Raw genomic sequence first — 14,903 nt, 5'->3', positions numbered from 1 at the left:
CGGGTACCAGGCAGGCGCACGTCCGCGGACGCCGGACGCGCCTCCAGTAACGGCGCAAGCCGTCCCGATTCCGCTTCCGAAAGTGAATTTCCATTATTTCCCGTTTATCAGGCTACGACCGCCGTCGCGTTCGACATCCCTTTCGTTTCGCCGCCGCCGTTGAAGAGTGCGGTCGAAGTAAACGAGCGATTAGAGGGACAGTCCAGGTCTCCTTCAGCTTCGACTCGGCTTAAACTCTTCCGATTCTTTTTTTTTTGTCGTACAGAATATAGACCGTATTGATTTTTTGGTATAGGGCATAGAGCGTACAACGCAGAACGCGTGTAATATTTGCCCTCGTGTATTGCGTAGAATATACGTGTGGACAGAGCAAATATTTTTGTAGGCACTATATTGGCCGCATGATTTTTCTTTTGTTAACATAAGATGTATGAAGGACGTGCAAAATCACATTAATTTATTGGCGATCAAATAAGGTCTCTCAAAGACGACTATATTATATCAATTGCACAGCGTGCTCGATCAATGCATTTTTAAAATGTCACATGTTTTTATATTTAAATATAATTTTCTAAAATAAGAACTAAAAGAGAAAGAGGACTCATTATAAAAGTTATTACGTACAATAATCTAATACTATTTTAATTATTGTGAAAAATAGTACAACTTAATTGACAACTTAAATGATAACCTAATTTCTTTAATGCGATCTACCTGCAAGATCAAATAAAACTGACAAATTGCCGTTCCCATTCCTCCCGTTATTTGATAATTTTTCATATCTCTCTCTTCTTCGCGTTTTAATGGGATGGTCGACAAGATTTCTATATAGTTCATTAACAAATAATTTCTAATATCTCCGTTCTTTCCTCAACAATCTTAATTTAATTACTCTTAAGTAATTAGTCTATCTCTCTATTTAAATTGTATTAAATTCGAGCTGTCCATTTGACGAAGAAATGGCGATCATGCGTCGTAGGACAAAGAATCTCCGAGCGAATTCCGAGGCGGGCTCGCGTCATCTCTCCACCCCAAAAAGTATCGCCTTGAAAAAAAATGGTTCTTCAATTATTGAGAGCTTAAAAGTAAGCTCTTTAACTCGGCCCTGCGTATCCAGAGGCACGTCGCGTGGCCCGGTTGGCGTACTCGCGCGGCGTCACCGGCCGGATCAATAACGCCCCGTCAGATTCAGCTGAACGTCCGGGGGTACGCAGGAGAGTGGCGGGCGCGCGGCGCGCGCTCACGAGGGTAAAAACGGGGCCAGAACCTTGCGGGGCGTCGACTAGGTCGACCGGGCGACCGGTGGCGGGGGCGAAGGACAAGGGTGCCGTCTTCGACGTCTTTTTTTTCCTGGGGAGGGGAGGAAGAGGACAGGAGGGAGGCTGCACCAAAAATCTCCCACGTGGGAATACATCGCGGGCAGCCTCGTTTCGAAATCCGCGGCTTAGATGCCAATAACGTACTGCAGAGCCTCTCACTCGTTTCGTCGCCGACGAGTATAACACGCGTGTCCATCGATTAGTCTAATATATTCGAGCACGTTTTATTCCGACGCACGACGCGTCGCGAGGGAAAATTGTAACGCTCTCAATGTAAAAAAATAAAATAAAATAAACGCTTTCGTACGTGATTTACAGTTCCTTAGAGAGAAAAATGATATCGTGAAAAAAAAATTCATAGATTAACAGCTAATACCCTCCCTGACTTTTTTTAAGTTCAAATAACTGATGTTGATCTTGGACGAATTGGGAGAATCTGAAGGAGCAAACTCGTCGCGCTTGTATAAATTTTATTAAATATACCATATGAATTTTATAATTAATAAATTACGCGATTTCGTTGACTGAGATAGGAGCGTCTTAGGACAGCAATTACCTCACGCTATGTGTAGAACACCACAGATTAGACAGATTAGCAAATCTATAATCGTTTCGAGATGACAGACAAAAAATCTCTATAGCGTTCGTGAGAACTTAACAAATCTAACGTTAGTGCGATAGATTTATAATCTCTGCTGCGAGTAAAGAAAGAACGTGCAAAATAATTTCGACACATTGAAAATACAGTCACGCGAAAGAATTAAAAGCTACGATTAACATTCGTAATACTGTAGTGTTCGTCTTACTAGCTTATACATATATTTAACGATTTCCTGCATCAGGCTTTCGGAGTTGCGTCTCCTTACGTTGTGATTACATAATTGTTACTGTATAAAATAGATGCCAACAGCTTTCTGCCGATATTCGCACGCAAGAAAGAAGCACTCGTTCCTGCAGCGTTCACCAGCGTTCGTATTCAAACGGCAAATATTATCAGCAAGTCAAAATATCGCTTCTATGTTTCAATCAAAAAATGCCTCAACAATCCTTCATATTCCGAATACATTTCATCGATATCTGCAGGGAATCCTCTTTAACGAGATCTCTTAACGAGACAAAATTCGTTGATTTCGACGCATCTACGATATAAGCTATAATTAGTAACTTTAAGTTCGCCGATCGAATGTCGCGCATTGCACGAAAAGCTACACCCGTAATATATTGCGGAATATATTCTCCTCCCATCCATTTAAGTAATGCCATTTAAGTAGCCGACACAGGCGCACACGTGTAACAAGAAAAAAAAGCGATTCCGCTCGTAGGCTCGGTACAATCGTATCGGTTCAACCGTAAATCGCTAATGCTCGCTTTTTTTTGTACTGTTTCCGACGAGAAATCTAACGTAATTGTATATGTATATGTAAATATTGAAACGGCACGTACAAAATATTGCGATATAAAAGGGAGATGCGGGACAAATCTCTTTTGCATGTGCGAGCACGTATGCGAGGTACCACCATGCATCTGTGCGAGACACACAATAAGTTTCATTCCTCGTGCAATCGTCGCCGCGCGCGCGGATCTCGCGGGTGTTGGCCAGCAATATAACGGGATATCCCGCGAGATCGAACGCGAACCTTTTATTATTATTTTTTTCCGCAGTCTCGTACGACGTTATCGCGATCGTTTCGAGTCGTGTGGTCGCGCGTGTGGCCGATCGAGAAACCAATAGCTTTAAGTCTAATATAATATATCAGAGGTCGACGGCCGTGTCGGATCCGTGATGGTATTCCTCGTCTAACAGCGGCTCTTCCTCCACCATCATGTGAACTGTGAACAAAACTCGTCATCATGCACACCAACGAATACAAACATCGACACATATATTCTAACGCTCTCTACGACACCTTCGACAATGTTTCCTTCTCCGTATCTTTCCCCCTTTTTTTTGTCAGAATATTTTAACCCGCGAAAGTGTGTTCACGGCGAGAATCGAGAAGCGCAGAAGCGAAAGCAACGGTCTCCGTAAACTTGGCAAATATCTCCACGTATATTTATGACTGTTCTTTTTTTTTGTACAATATATGGGATTAAAACTTTCCCAAATATAATGAAAGATGTAAAAAAAAAAATTGAAGAACGAAAATTCTCTTTCTTTCGACTTCTACACTTCTCGACTCCAGACACATTTTTACATTTTCCGTACGTATGGACATAGAAAAACCCTACCTAAGTTTCCTGTCTAAAATACATGCTGAAACAAATATATTAATACCGCTTTTGTGTGTGTCAAACTTATGTATCTTTCCTAAAATGTTAACAACTTCAAGCGAGCAATATTATATGAGCTAATTAATCTTATGTATCATCTATGCCTTATCTCCTCTATTAATCACAAATGTTCGCTCCCTCTAAAAAAAAAACCTTCAAAAATAGAAATATATACTGTTCAATTATTAGTAGAATATAATCGAATATATAACCAAAATTTTTCACATTTGGAATTTTTCTCGGAACGGTTTAAAGGCAAAGTCCAAGCAGCAGGCAGAAAAACATGCAAAATAATTCGGATATACAATATCCTGCAAAAATGAAAAAATGGAAATCCTTCGTGCATTCTTATACAGACAGATAATTCGCAATTTATATTTTGTAATAATAAAAAAATATTTTTACTGACATTAATACCCTTTTCGATAAAAAAAAACTTGGTGTCTTTATCGATGCAATTTGATAAGCATCTTTCACTACTGCTATTAGTTTTACTGCATTTAAGATTCTTAAAATAATCAACAATTAGTTGTCCATACGATACTAATATTGCTCATTTTACATATCCGCTATAGTTAAGATTGCGAGAACTTATAATTTATAATACGACTTTTGATGTGTGATTTTTGAGCATCGTTTCTTTTTTTCCTTACCGATTTTCCTTACTAAGGATTAATCTACTTAAATGTAGCAAGTTGAACACTAATATTATCAAATGTATGGATAAATTAGAGCTTATCTTGAGATAAAAAAGATCAATTAGCACATGCAGATGATGATTCGAGATCGTGCAAGAAGCTACAGCTCACAGTTCATAGCATGCATAAAGTACACACAATACGAACAATATTATATTGGCATACATAATAAGTTTGTAAGTATAAATGATGAATTTTCATTATATATAAAATATATTAATATTAATCCTAACACAGATTTCCTCTCCCATCGCGTTTACATACAATGACAATCACATTACCTTCCCATGTTATATTTTAAGCGAATTTGGCGAAACACAAAAGCGCAAACATGCATATCGTCCGCATGATAAATAAATTCTTTTATTATTATTAACTGTTTTTCTCTAAAGAATTGAATGCACCACAATATACATTTTTTACTGTTACATTTTCGTCCGATAAATCTATTTCTTTTAAAAATAACACAACTTTTTTTGAATATCACAAGATAATAACATAAAATATTGGATTTACTAAATGAATTAGTCTTTTTTCGAAAGAAAAAGACAGATTTAAGACAATTTTTCTGACAAGATCGGTTAAATTAGAATAAAAAATAGCAATTTATAATAAACTTGTTTATCCAGAAGATATAATACAGTTCTCAAAAGAAATTTGAAATAGAGGTACAGTTCAATAAAATTACATTTCATTCCATGTAACATTTACATGTACAGCACTGTTTCCAAAGGAACACATTTAATTAGAGTAATCATTTTACTTCATCTATTTACAGCAATAATGTAATCAATTCCGGAATTGTTGTTAATACACAATAGAAATGAGAAAAGAATTCCAATAGATCACCTTTTAAAGAAAAGTTAACGCAGTTAAGATATTCTTGTCCTAATATGAAGACGTTCCTTTTGTTATATATTATTTTCCTAGAGCAACATTTTTTTCAAAAATATGTAATACAATAGAAAATTATGAACATTAACATTTCCTAACATACATCATGTTGCACTTTACATCTATTTCAATTATTATAAAAATTATTAATTAATCGTTATTTCAAGAGGAAATATTAAACTAGCAAAATTACACGCGTAATATAATGTACAAATAAGAGTTAAGCATGTATCTGCCTACAATAAGATCCTGTCAACCGAGATACCCGGGCGTGATATCGCAGTTCCAGAGCAAGGATGGATTATGTCGTGAAGGTCGTGAATTATCAGTGCAGGAAGTGCTTAATAAAACTTCAATATTTCTACCGCGGTTTGACAACCCAGTTACGATTCCTGAAAATTTTAATGACTTTGATGCCAGCATTGTCCATCTGGAAGCAGTTTCCACAGACAATTCGGGACTGCTATATAGGTTCGCGATTGATAAAATGTCACAAAGTGACAAGGATCCTATACCTTTCAGATTAGAGGATAATAAAGATCGCAATACAGTTGATGTAAAATTATTACGGCAACTTGATTACGAAAGAACCACGCAGTATTTGTTAATTGTAATAGCAGAAAACGAGTACAACTTAATTGCCGAAACGGTGATCAATATTGAAGTTTTAGATGTAAATGATAATTTTCCGATCTTCTCTAATATTAAAAAAGAAACCATCTTAGAGAATGAACCCCCAGGATTATTTGTTACACATTTGCTTGTAACGTTTTATGTAAAATACGTAGAAGTATATTTAAAATACGCTTCTCTCTCACAGAATTTATGTGACACTTGTGTATAGACTCGTTTAATAAAGTGTCTTAATTGTATCTATTGTCGTATCTATTGACATATAAGTAAACGAACGTATCTAGTGCAAAGCCGAAACTATCTTTAGTCTCTTTTAATGTTCTAACACGTCTCACATAAATTTATCGTATCTTCGTTAAAAACATTTCTTGTTATCAAATACACGAGCACACGCATAAAAGCAGAATAGAAAACGTTCACGACGCATTCCATACGATTGAAAAACTATACATTTCAAAAGTGAAATTCACGCAATGTGTTATACTCGATAAACATCGTATACTTAAAACAAATTCTTTTCATATTTTACAAACTTTAACAAATATATATACTAATCTCAACTTATTAATTGAAATTTTTGAAGAAAAAACATAAAATTGCTCAGATCTTTGTTTAAGACGTTATCGACAAATTGTCATTAAATTATGGAAAAAATAATCATAAATCTTATTAAAAAACATAACTCATAAATTTAGTGAAGTAAATGAGAAAGCAATTCTAGACATTTAAGTTTCGAGAAACTTACTTTTTTACAAACGACGAAGGGATTTTTGATCTTGCACGTTTGATGTGTAATTTTTATTATATTATAACAAACGTCCTACGGCAATGAACAAGACATATCGGAATCAGACATATCGAAAACAGAGATCGATATTTAAAAATTTAATGTAGTTCATATCAAACTCGTAGCATCCTCATAAATAGCATATATATGTATATGTATACATATATATATATTACGTCTCTCTCAAACATTCTAGATTAATTTATCGTTTTTCTTTTCTTATAAGTATGGAGCAAGTGCCGTTTTTATTATACGATCCAGCAGCACTCTTTTGCTTTGATGCACGGTACGTTTTACTAAAAATTCGTAATAATCGCTAATCCATTCAACTAAGATTTTTAATCTCAAGTTATTCATTTTCTAAATTCTTAGTCTTAGAAACGACAGTTCGTAAATTACAAACGTGATAACAAATGAACTGTACTATTCGTCTATGTACACAAAATTCAACAAGCGTTTTTTACTTCGTTACATATCACGATTGCTTTATGCACGAATCATACAGAGCATTCATTATCACCAGTCGATCCTAATGATGTTTCTTATGCAATCTGTTACGTTGTGACCTATTAGTACCATTTTTCTCGGCGGCGTTAGCCTGGATAGTGCCTGTGTGGTGGTTGAGGGGTATCCTGAACAGCTTGATCTTCATGTGATCGCATATTTCAAGACACACTTGACCACTATACCGGAAGAGATCCAGAGTGACCCAGATCTAAAGATCACATGCATTTCGTTATTTATCGAGATCGTGAAAGATCATGCCGTAAGATTCAAGCGATGACTTACGAAACACAGCCAAAGAACGTAGTATTCTTTGATGAAAAAGTTGAAATATTGATTAAGGAACAGCATAGCTGGTCCAATTAACGAACTGTCCAAGTATTGCATCTCATTTTTCGTCATATGAGCAACCTGGAAAACGTCACAAGAAATTGTTATTATCGCGAAGAAATGGTATTATTGTAAATATACAATGTATAATATACGTACCACTAGTCTATTCGTAACTTTGGCCGCCACCATTCCGAACGCGAGTATATACAAAGCTGGATGGTTTTCGTAGACGTGTTCGGCGCTTTTTCTATATATTATAAAAGCCGGCACTACCACAAAACTAAATGGTATAATTGGCGATAAAACTGACGTTCCCTAAAACAAAATCAGTCTTATGCAGAAACACTGAAGGGAATATTTATAGTAAATCTACGTGCGCTAATTTATATTTGCAAAAGAAAACAATGCGGTCCGATTAAGTGCAAAGACTTAATCCGATAAACGTTAAATATCTGAAAAATGTACATTAAAATTTTCCTATATGTTGTTTAAATACGCGATATACATATCTCGCATATTTAAACAACATATAAAAAAATTTTAATTATATGTCGATGTAAAATGTAGCGAAAACTAGAGGCATATATACAATTCTGTTTTATACTCGTAAAACAATTTCTTGAAAAATATAGCGTCACATTTTAGTGTTTCATAATTAATATAGTTATAATACAAATATCATTATCATATATGCATTTAAGAAGAAAAACTGCAAATATGTAAAAAAAGAAAAAGTAAGTACAGTAAGCAAAGTTTATATCTAAACATGCAGAGAGAAATTAAAGTATGATTACATTCATTCGAATTACAATGCAGTAAATAAATTAATCCAAATGTGTTAAATGCGGAAGTGAATCATCATATATATAAAATTATAAGAAACGTAAGTTTAATTATATGGTTACAATACAAAATATTAATTTCGTCTAATGCATGTCAATATATACAGGCTACGTTCGCGGAGCGCGCGATTAGCGCTATTGTGTCACTCTATCTTTATCGTTCATTAAACATCAAACAAGGATAGAATGACACGATTGCGCTGACAGTGCGTTTCCTGAACACACCTATAATGTATACGCATAGACAAAACAAATTCTCGCAAGAAAAAACGATACACAGCATTTTTAGTAAACTGTTAATTTACCCTTCTACTTTTCTACAACTTTGTGCATGCAAGAATTCGGCTCCGAGAATCGGAAAAAAAAACGAAATCGGAGAGAACTATTCTATAACTGCAAAATATAAAGGAGGAAGCGAGAGGTGAAGGGATGTACATGGATTTCTCTTTGGAGAAGTATGTAATCTAACAAATATTAACGTAAGTGAAAACACAGTGATGAGTAATTTTACACGACGCCATTAGATTTAGGCCCATCGTTGCGTCTAAACGAACAAAAATCTACTTTATCATTATTTTTTTTCATACAGTTTTTTTTTAAATATTAGTGAGACGCAAAATTAGAACGCATTATTAATTCGCTACAATAATAAGGAAGATCTTCCAAGCGAGCCCTCTTTACACCTACGCGACGTGTTCAAAAAGCATGGGCCTAAATCGCGAAATAAAAAGAAAAATCAGACAAAAATATTGTGCACTACACAATTGGTCCCACTACTTTTTGTTTTTCTTCAGCTGACTTACTGCGACGGTGGAGCCATTTTTTCCGACACCACCGGCGAGAATGACGGATATGCTGCTCTGTGCAAGTAAAATAGCGATGCCCACAGCAGCCCATAACGGAAACACCTTCACCTCTGTGCCAGTGTATGGCAACTGTATAAGAGCGACACGAAAGATCTTTTGGTTAGTCATCAGAGGCTAGCCTCGCGTCGAGGACTTTCTTACACACCGTATATTCCTGACATGTTAATTAGCTAAATCTCAAAAAGTACATCTGCTGTTTTTACTTTTGAAACAATTTCGTTTTAACGCCGTATTAATCACAATCCTAATAATGCTATCACAGAACTAATAGAACAGATACATACAATGTTATATACGATAAAATATTTTTGTTACTTGATACGCATTCAAATTTGAACGAATTGTTTCTATAAATACTGTCTTATTGTTTTTATAAATTCTGGCTGCTGTTCGTAATCAGACTGCAAATGTGATGCAAGCCTCATGTTTTATTTATTGTCTAGGAAATGTGCACGGAAATTTATACATGGAACTTTGACATTCTTTCCTTCCTGTTATCTTGAGCAATATGCTAATCGTTTATAATCCTCGTAATTAAAAAAAAATTTTTTTTCGAGGGAAAAATAATAAAATTTATTTATAAATTATAAAGATGCAGGACAAAGAGTTTGCTGCTACAATACCACAAATATGTAATTAAATAAGTGCAAGAAATAATATTTAGTGACGCGAAGTCCGAGTCTGAGCTAATAAAAAAAAAAAATTGAGGAAATTAAAGCTATCACTGTGCAGCATTCGGTCATACACAAAAAAGTGTTGGTCTTTTTTTTCGTTTCACATACAAAATAACACACACAATTTTCTTTGCAAGCATATTTCATAAAAATAAGCTACGTATAGCAAGTTTCAATAAGTGCGAATAATATCCTTCTTATTAAAACAGATATCTTACATCTGTTTACTGAAATCGAGATGTAAAAACTGCACAGTAAATAAAACTTTATATTTTGTACAATTAAATATGACATTATAAAATTTTGTATGTACGAATAAAAGTTATTATTAATAACACATCCTTTTTAAATCTAGAGAAGCATTTTTCTTATCCAGGTTACAATTACTTAATTCAAGTAACAATAAAAGTAGGCTAAATAGAAGCATAAATTTCTCGAGCAGAGAAAGAGATTATTTGAAGAGCTTGTTATATTAAGCGCAATTCTTTATTAGACAAAAGAAACGTTTTATATAAATTGTGCGAGATATCGAGATATAATATCACTCTGGTGGTTTAATATGCAGACGGCCATACATAGATGTTTAGTAATCCAACCAAACACCCGACGTAAGTTTTCCCAGTAGAAGAAGAATCGAGAGGTAGAGAGGACAGCAAGCAAAAAAAAATGAAGAAATGTACCAAACAGACAACATCTCTACTGTACAAGAATGGCAAAAGATATATGAGAAAATACGTTGCTCTCTAGGAGAAAATGCCATTTCTTTAAGGGACTTACTGCAATTGTGGAACCGTTTTTTCCAATCCCACCAGATTCAAAGACTTTACAGAATTCAAGGAACACGTGAACGTAGCCTGCATAAAAGACCACTGCTATGTAGTTATTCAACGTGCCTACACCGAGTACAGGGATCTAAACAAAGCGACAAGATCTTCGTTCGTTTATGAGAAATGCTCATTACAGCATGTTCTTGTATACGTGTACACCTGCATGTGTATGTACTGTGTTTATACATAAATTACATCTCTCGATACCAAATTGCCGCAATAACACCTCTCTGGGCTTAGTTCTATCTGTGGTCGTATTTACTGCACGTACAAACGTAACGAACATGCTTTCTTTCTTATTGCAATAAAAAACTGCAAGATGGTAAGGCACGAGGGAGCAGCTGATTTGAGTACGATGAGTCGAAAGTTAAAGGCTATCTCGCCCTTTACGTCTCAATAACACGTCTCATAAATTCAATGTCAAAGAAAACCAGTTTTTTTTTCTGTTGCCGTATTTGTTATATCTAATGCAAATTTCGCAAGCTCAGTATTTTATCTATATAGGCAAGTGTGCTTATTGTATTTTCTTCAGAAGCGTAATATGAAAAAGAATGTAATGTACATTTGCTACAAATGAGAAAATCAAGAAATTTCCTAATATTTATCTACATTTAGATCTTTTATACAAAAATTTAAATATATAACTTAGAATTCTCTTAAAATTCTTAAACTATTTGAAAAAAATTTCCCGACTTGAAATTGTTTCAAAAGAGCATTATTATGTATTTATAAAGAAACTGATGCATAGACACAAGATTTTTCATTATGAATACGTCAAAAGAGAGACACACAGACTATGTCTAATTTTTACATTAAAAAAAAAAAAAAATCATTTGTATCAGGAAAAAAATGTTTACAATATGTTGAAACACTAACAACTTGCTGAAAATTTGAGAAAATGCGAATTTACATATGGAACAAGTACAGTTATCAGTCATATGAGAATCGCAGGATATAAGGTTATCGAAAACAAGAGTGTAAAGGGGGGGGGGGCATAATTTAGTAGGGAATACAGAAGTAAAAATGCGTGTTAAAAATCAGTAAATATTTTGCAGTAAAGAAGTAATCTCAGCGCCGCTCCTCATGCCATGCTGCTCCCATTTCTGCATGTTCAATAAAATATTTCTAGTTAACAGACTTACAGCCACAGTGGAACCATTCTTGCCCACTCCTCCGGTGAAAATCACCGAAAATATGGAATACAAATTTGCCAGTGCACACACCACTGTCATAACTCCTAATAAATACTTAAACATAAAACCATCTAAGAATGGTATCTGCAAAAAATACCTTTATTAAATGACGTTGTATGTATATGTATATGTATATGTATAATGGTACTCTCATTAACTTTAGCAAGTATCGTGGATACCAAGGTGAAATCTTTCATAGCAAAAATCTTTCGGGTAATTTTTAAGCAGCACAAAGTGTAACTTCTGATAATGTAGTAATATATGTTTTATCTTTTTGTGTATATAGGTATAAAAAAATATTACGTCAGATATAAATTACAAGAAATCGAGCATTGTTTTTCAGAGCATAATAGCATACATTATATTCAATTTCCGTCACTGAGAATTTTACGTGTCCAAATAAAGACTAACAGACTTATTGTTAGTGAAATAATTTTCTTTAGTTTATATATCCAGCAGATGTAATAAAAATAATTAAGAGGGCTATATTAATTTTGTAGATTTACAACTTTTTTAAATATGGATTCTATGAATGTATGTGTGCCAAGCTACTTCCAAATTACTTACCGTAAAATCTAAAACCCACAGCAACATAAGCAAAATTTTTTAAATTTTGCTTGTACTATGGGTTATATCTTTTTAAATGCAGATTCGAGTATCGAGCTAATTTTATCATTGGCAAAAATATCGCTACATAAATCATTTTTGTAAAAATGGTAGTGTAAGTGGTTACACAAGAGCGTATAGTTACATGAACAGCTTGCGTTAGTAACAATTTGGAATAATAATGTAATTGTATTTAAAAAAAAAAAAAAAAAGCAAAGCAAACTAATGTTTCCTGTTTATTAAACTGCAGCCGTGCAGAAAGCCAAAAAAAGAGAAACGTGTTTCAATTGCTACACAAGATATTCTTGCCATGTAAAATACAGAAAGCGTAATTGAAAATAATACAACCTCTATCATCCAGATTTGTGGACCGAAGATTGCGGAAATCAGATGAATAGCTATGATTGTAAACTGTGCTTCCGTTACATCCACTTTACCAAATCTCAAGGAACCTTAATTAGAAAAACGACATTTTGGAATAAATATAATTAAACAAAACTCATGCACTGCGTTATTCTGTTTATTATATACAAATTGGTTTTATACCTGACACATATGTCTGCCAATGAGCGCAGTAGAAAAGTGTCATTGCGCAGAAACACTGGAAAAACATCCATGTTGGGTAGTATCCTAATTGTACAGCTATACACGCCGACAAAGCTACAAACACTGAAAAGAAAGGGGGTAAAGATATCAGTAATTAAAACGTTTCTAATGCAAGGAACATCGAGAGACAGTGCGACAGGCATCTACTCACCTGTCGATATCGAATCACATCCATGGTCAAACAACTCGCCCAAGGGTGTAGACGTGCCGGTTCTCCTTGCCTGTTTACCGTCGATAGCGTCTAAACTCTGATATATAAACAGACCGAGTGCACATAAAAAACATGCCCATCTAGGTGCCTGAAAGAAACAAAAAATAATACATCAGCCAATTTTATTGCAGCTATAACATTTTCAGTTTATTATATGGATTATAAATGTTATCAAGACTTTTCAGTCTACATCTGTTCAATTGTTTTAAAGTTAAGATATATTTGAACACAATTGCATAGATGATACTAGATTTATAATAATAATAATGACCGTTATATAAGAGCAAAACATGCCACTGCCCCAACAATTGATGAATCATTATATATTCGCGTTATTTGCATACTCGCTGATAATACCTTCTCTACAATCAGAAAATATTCATCGATTCATAATGATTAGCAATTATGTCTTTTTTTATGCTACCTTTTTTCTGCAAAATTTACCAATAAATCGATCAAAGTAATTTCAAATGTGCAAACCTGAGAGTGTGGAAATATTATCCTGATAAAAAAAATTTTAAAAATCATACGAAAAGTAATACAAAGTTATTTCGAAAACAAACAATTTTCTGCTTCGTAACTTCATGCGTTTGTGCAATTAACATGTCAGAAATGTTAGAAAATTTTCGATTTGAGGATTTTTTAGATTTTGCCGCTGACGACTGATCGAAAGACCTTTTGCGCGATCTTGATGAATCTTTCACTTGCAAAAAATTTAAACGACACGACACGCTAGTGGGGTACGAGCTACTTCAAAACATTAACAAGAACTGTCACAGCAGACAGCTTATCAAAAGCAAACAGCCTTCGACGATACGACGTTCGATACAATCAGGGAGGAGTTCATTAATTTTCGCGATAAGGAAAATGTGCGCGTCACGGAAGATACGCGCGCGGAAAGACCAGGACGTAGCGGGATGGAACTATACGCGGCGAATACAGGCGGTCGATTGTCCGGAGGGCAGGTTAGGCGAGATCGGTAAGCAGAGGCCTTCGGCCCTCACCTCGGCCCTCGCGTCCGGGCTGTAGTAGACGAGGATCAGGGTGGTGGCGATGTTGACGATCAGGCCGAGCACGGTGATGAGGTTGGGCGCGAGCCAGAGCGGCACCTTGCTGACCAGCCAGTCCCACCATGGCTGCAGGAGGCCGTCGAGGAGGCTGTTGCTCGTGCAGCTGTACTTGTGCTCGCTGAGCCGCTTCAGCTGACCGGGCGACAGCAGCCTGTCCTTGTAGAACTGCATGCTGCTTCTGGTGCGCGCGGGTCGCACCGGGACGACGCCGTGTCGTGTCACCGAACCGTGGGCGCCGAGCGCGGCAACAGCGGGGAGGCGGCGAGGAAGGAGACGGGATGACCGTGATGACGAGGTCCGCTGGATCGGGCTGCTGCGGTCGTTCCTGCGACGGAGACGCGACGACTATCACCGGGATCACCCGCGGCGGGACGGTCAAACATAACAAGCGACCGTCGCGCGGTTTACGCGTGCGACATTTCTGCGCGCTCCGCGGCAAGCACTGCAAGCAATCTCATCACCACTCACCACCAGTCTCGTCGGACGTCCGTGAGTCGTCACACACTCGGCCGGAAACTGACCCGACCGCCCGGCCGTCGATGGCGCGTGCGCGCGCGCGACCGGAACCG

The 14,903-nt window shown here is 36.0% G+C and overlaps 1 protein-coding gene across 7 annotated transcripts; it reads right to left on the bottom strand.

Moving 5' to 3' along the window:
* Window positions 1-1,772: 1,772 nt before the first annotated feature.
* Window positions 1,773-14,839, bottom strand: LOC105455706 (cholinephosphotransferase 1). 7 transcript variants are annotated; one of them, XM_011699218.1, is made up of 11 exons: window positions 14,269-14,839; window positions 13,205-13,352; window positions 12,994-13,116; window positions 12,796-12,899; window positions 11,791-11,925; window positions 10,599-10,733; window positions 9,085-9,216; window positions 7,596-7,754; window positions 7,392-7,517; window positions 7,179-7,317; window positions 1,773-3,149 (listed from the first exon to the last, which is right to left on the bottom strand). In XM_011699218.1, exons 1-11 carry the CDS (start codon window positions 14,503-14,505, stop codon window positions 3,073-3,075), a joined length of 1,515 nt encoding a protein of 504 aa, XP_011697520.1. In that variant the 5' UTR covers window positions 14,506-14,839; the 3' UTR covers window positions 1,773-3,072. The 7 variants fall into 7 exon arrangements, with proteins under 7 accessions (XP_011697520.1, XP_011697522.1, XP_011697515.1 ...); XM_011699220.1 differs by lacking the exon at window positions 9,085-9,216; XM_011699213.1 differs by lacking the exon at window positions 11,791-11,925.
* Window positions 14,840-14,903: the final 64 nt, after the last annotated feature.

Source organism: Wasmannia auropunctata, unplaced genomic scaffold, assembly GCF_000956235.1.
Source record: "Wasmannia auropunctata unplaced genomic scaffold, wasmannia.A_1.0 LD335883.1, whole genome shotgun sequence".
In the NCBI taxonomy this organism is placed as follows: domain Eukaryota; kingdom Metazoa; phylum Arthropoda; class Insecta; order Hymenoptera; family Formicidae; genus Wasmannia; species Wasmannia auropunctata.
Note: the sequence above shows the minus strand (reverse complement) of the source record. Positions and strands in the feature narration are given on the sequence as shown.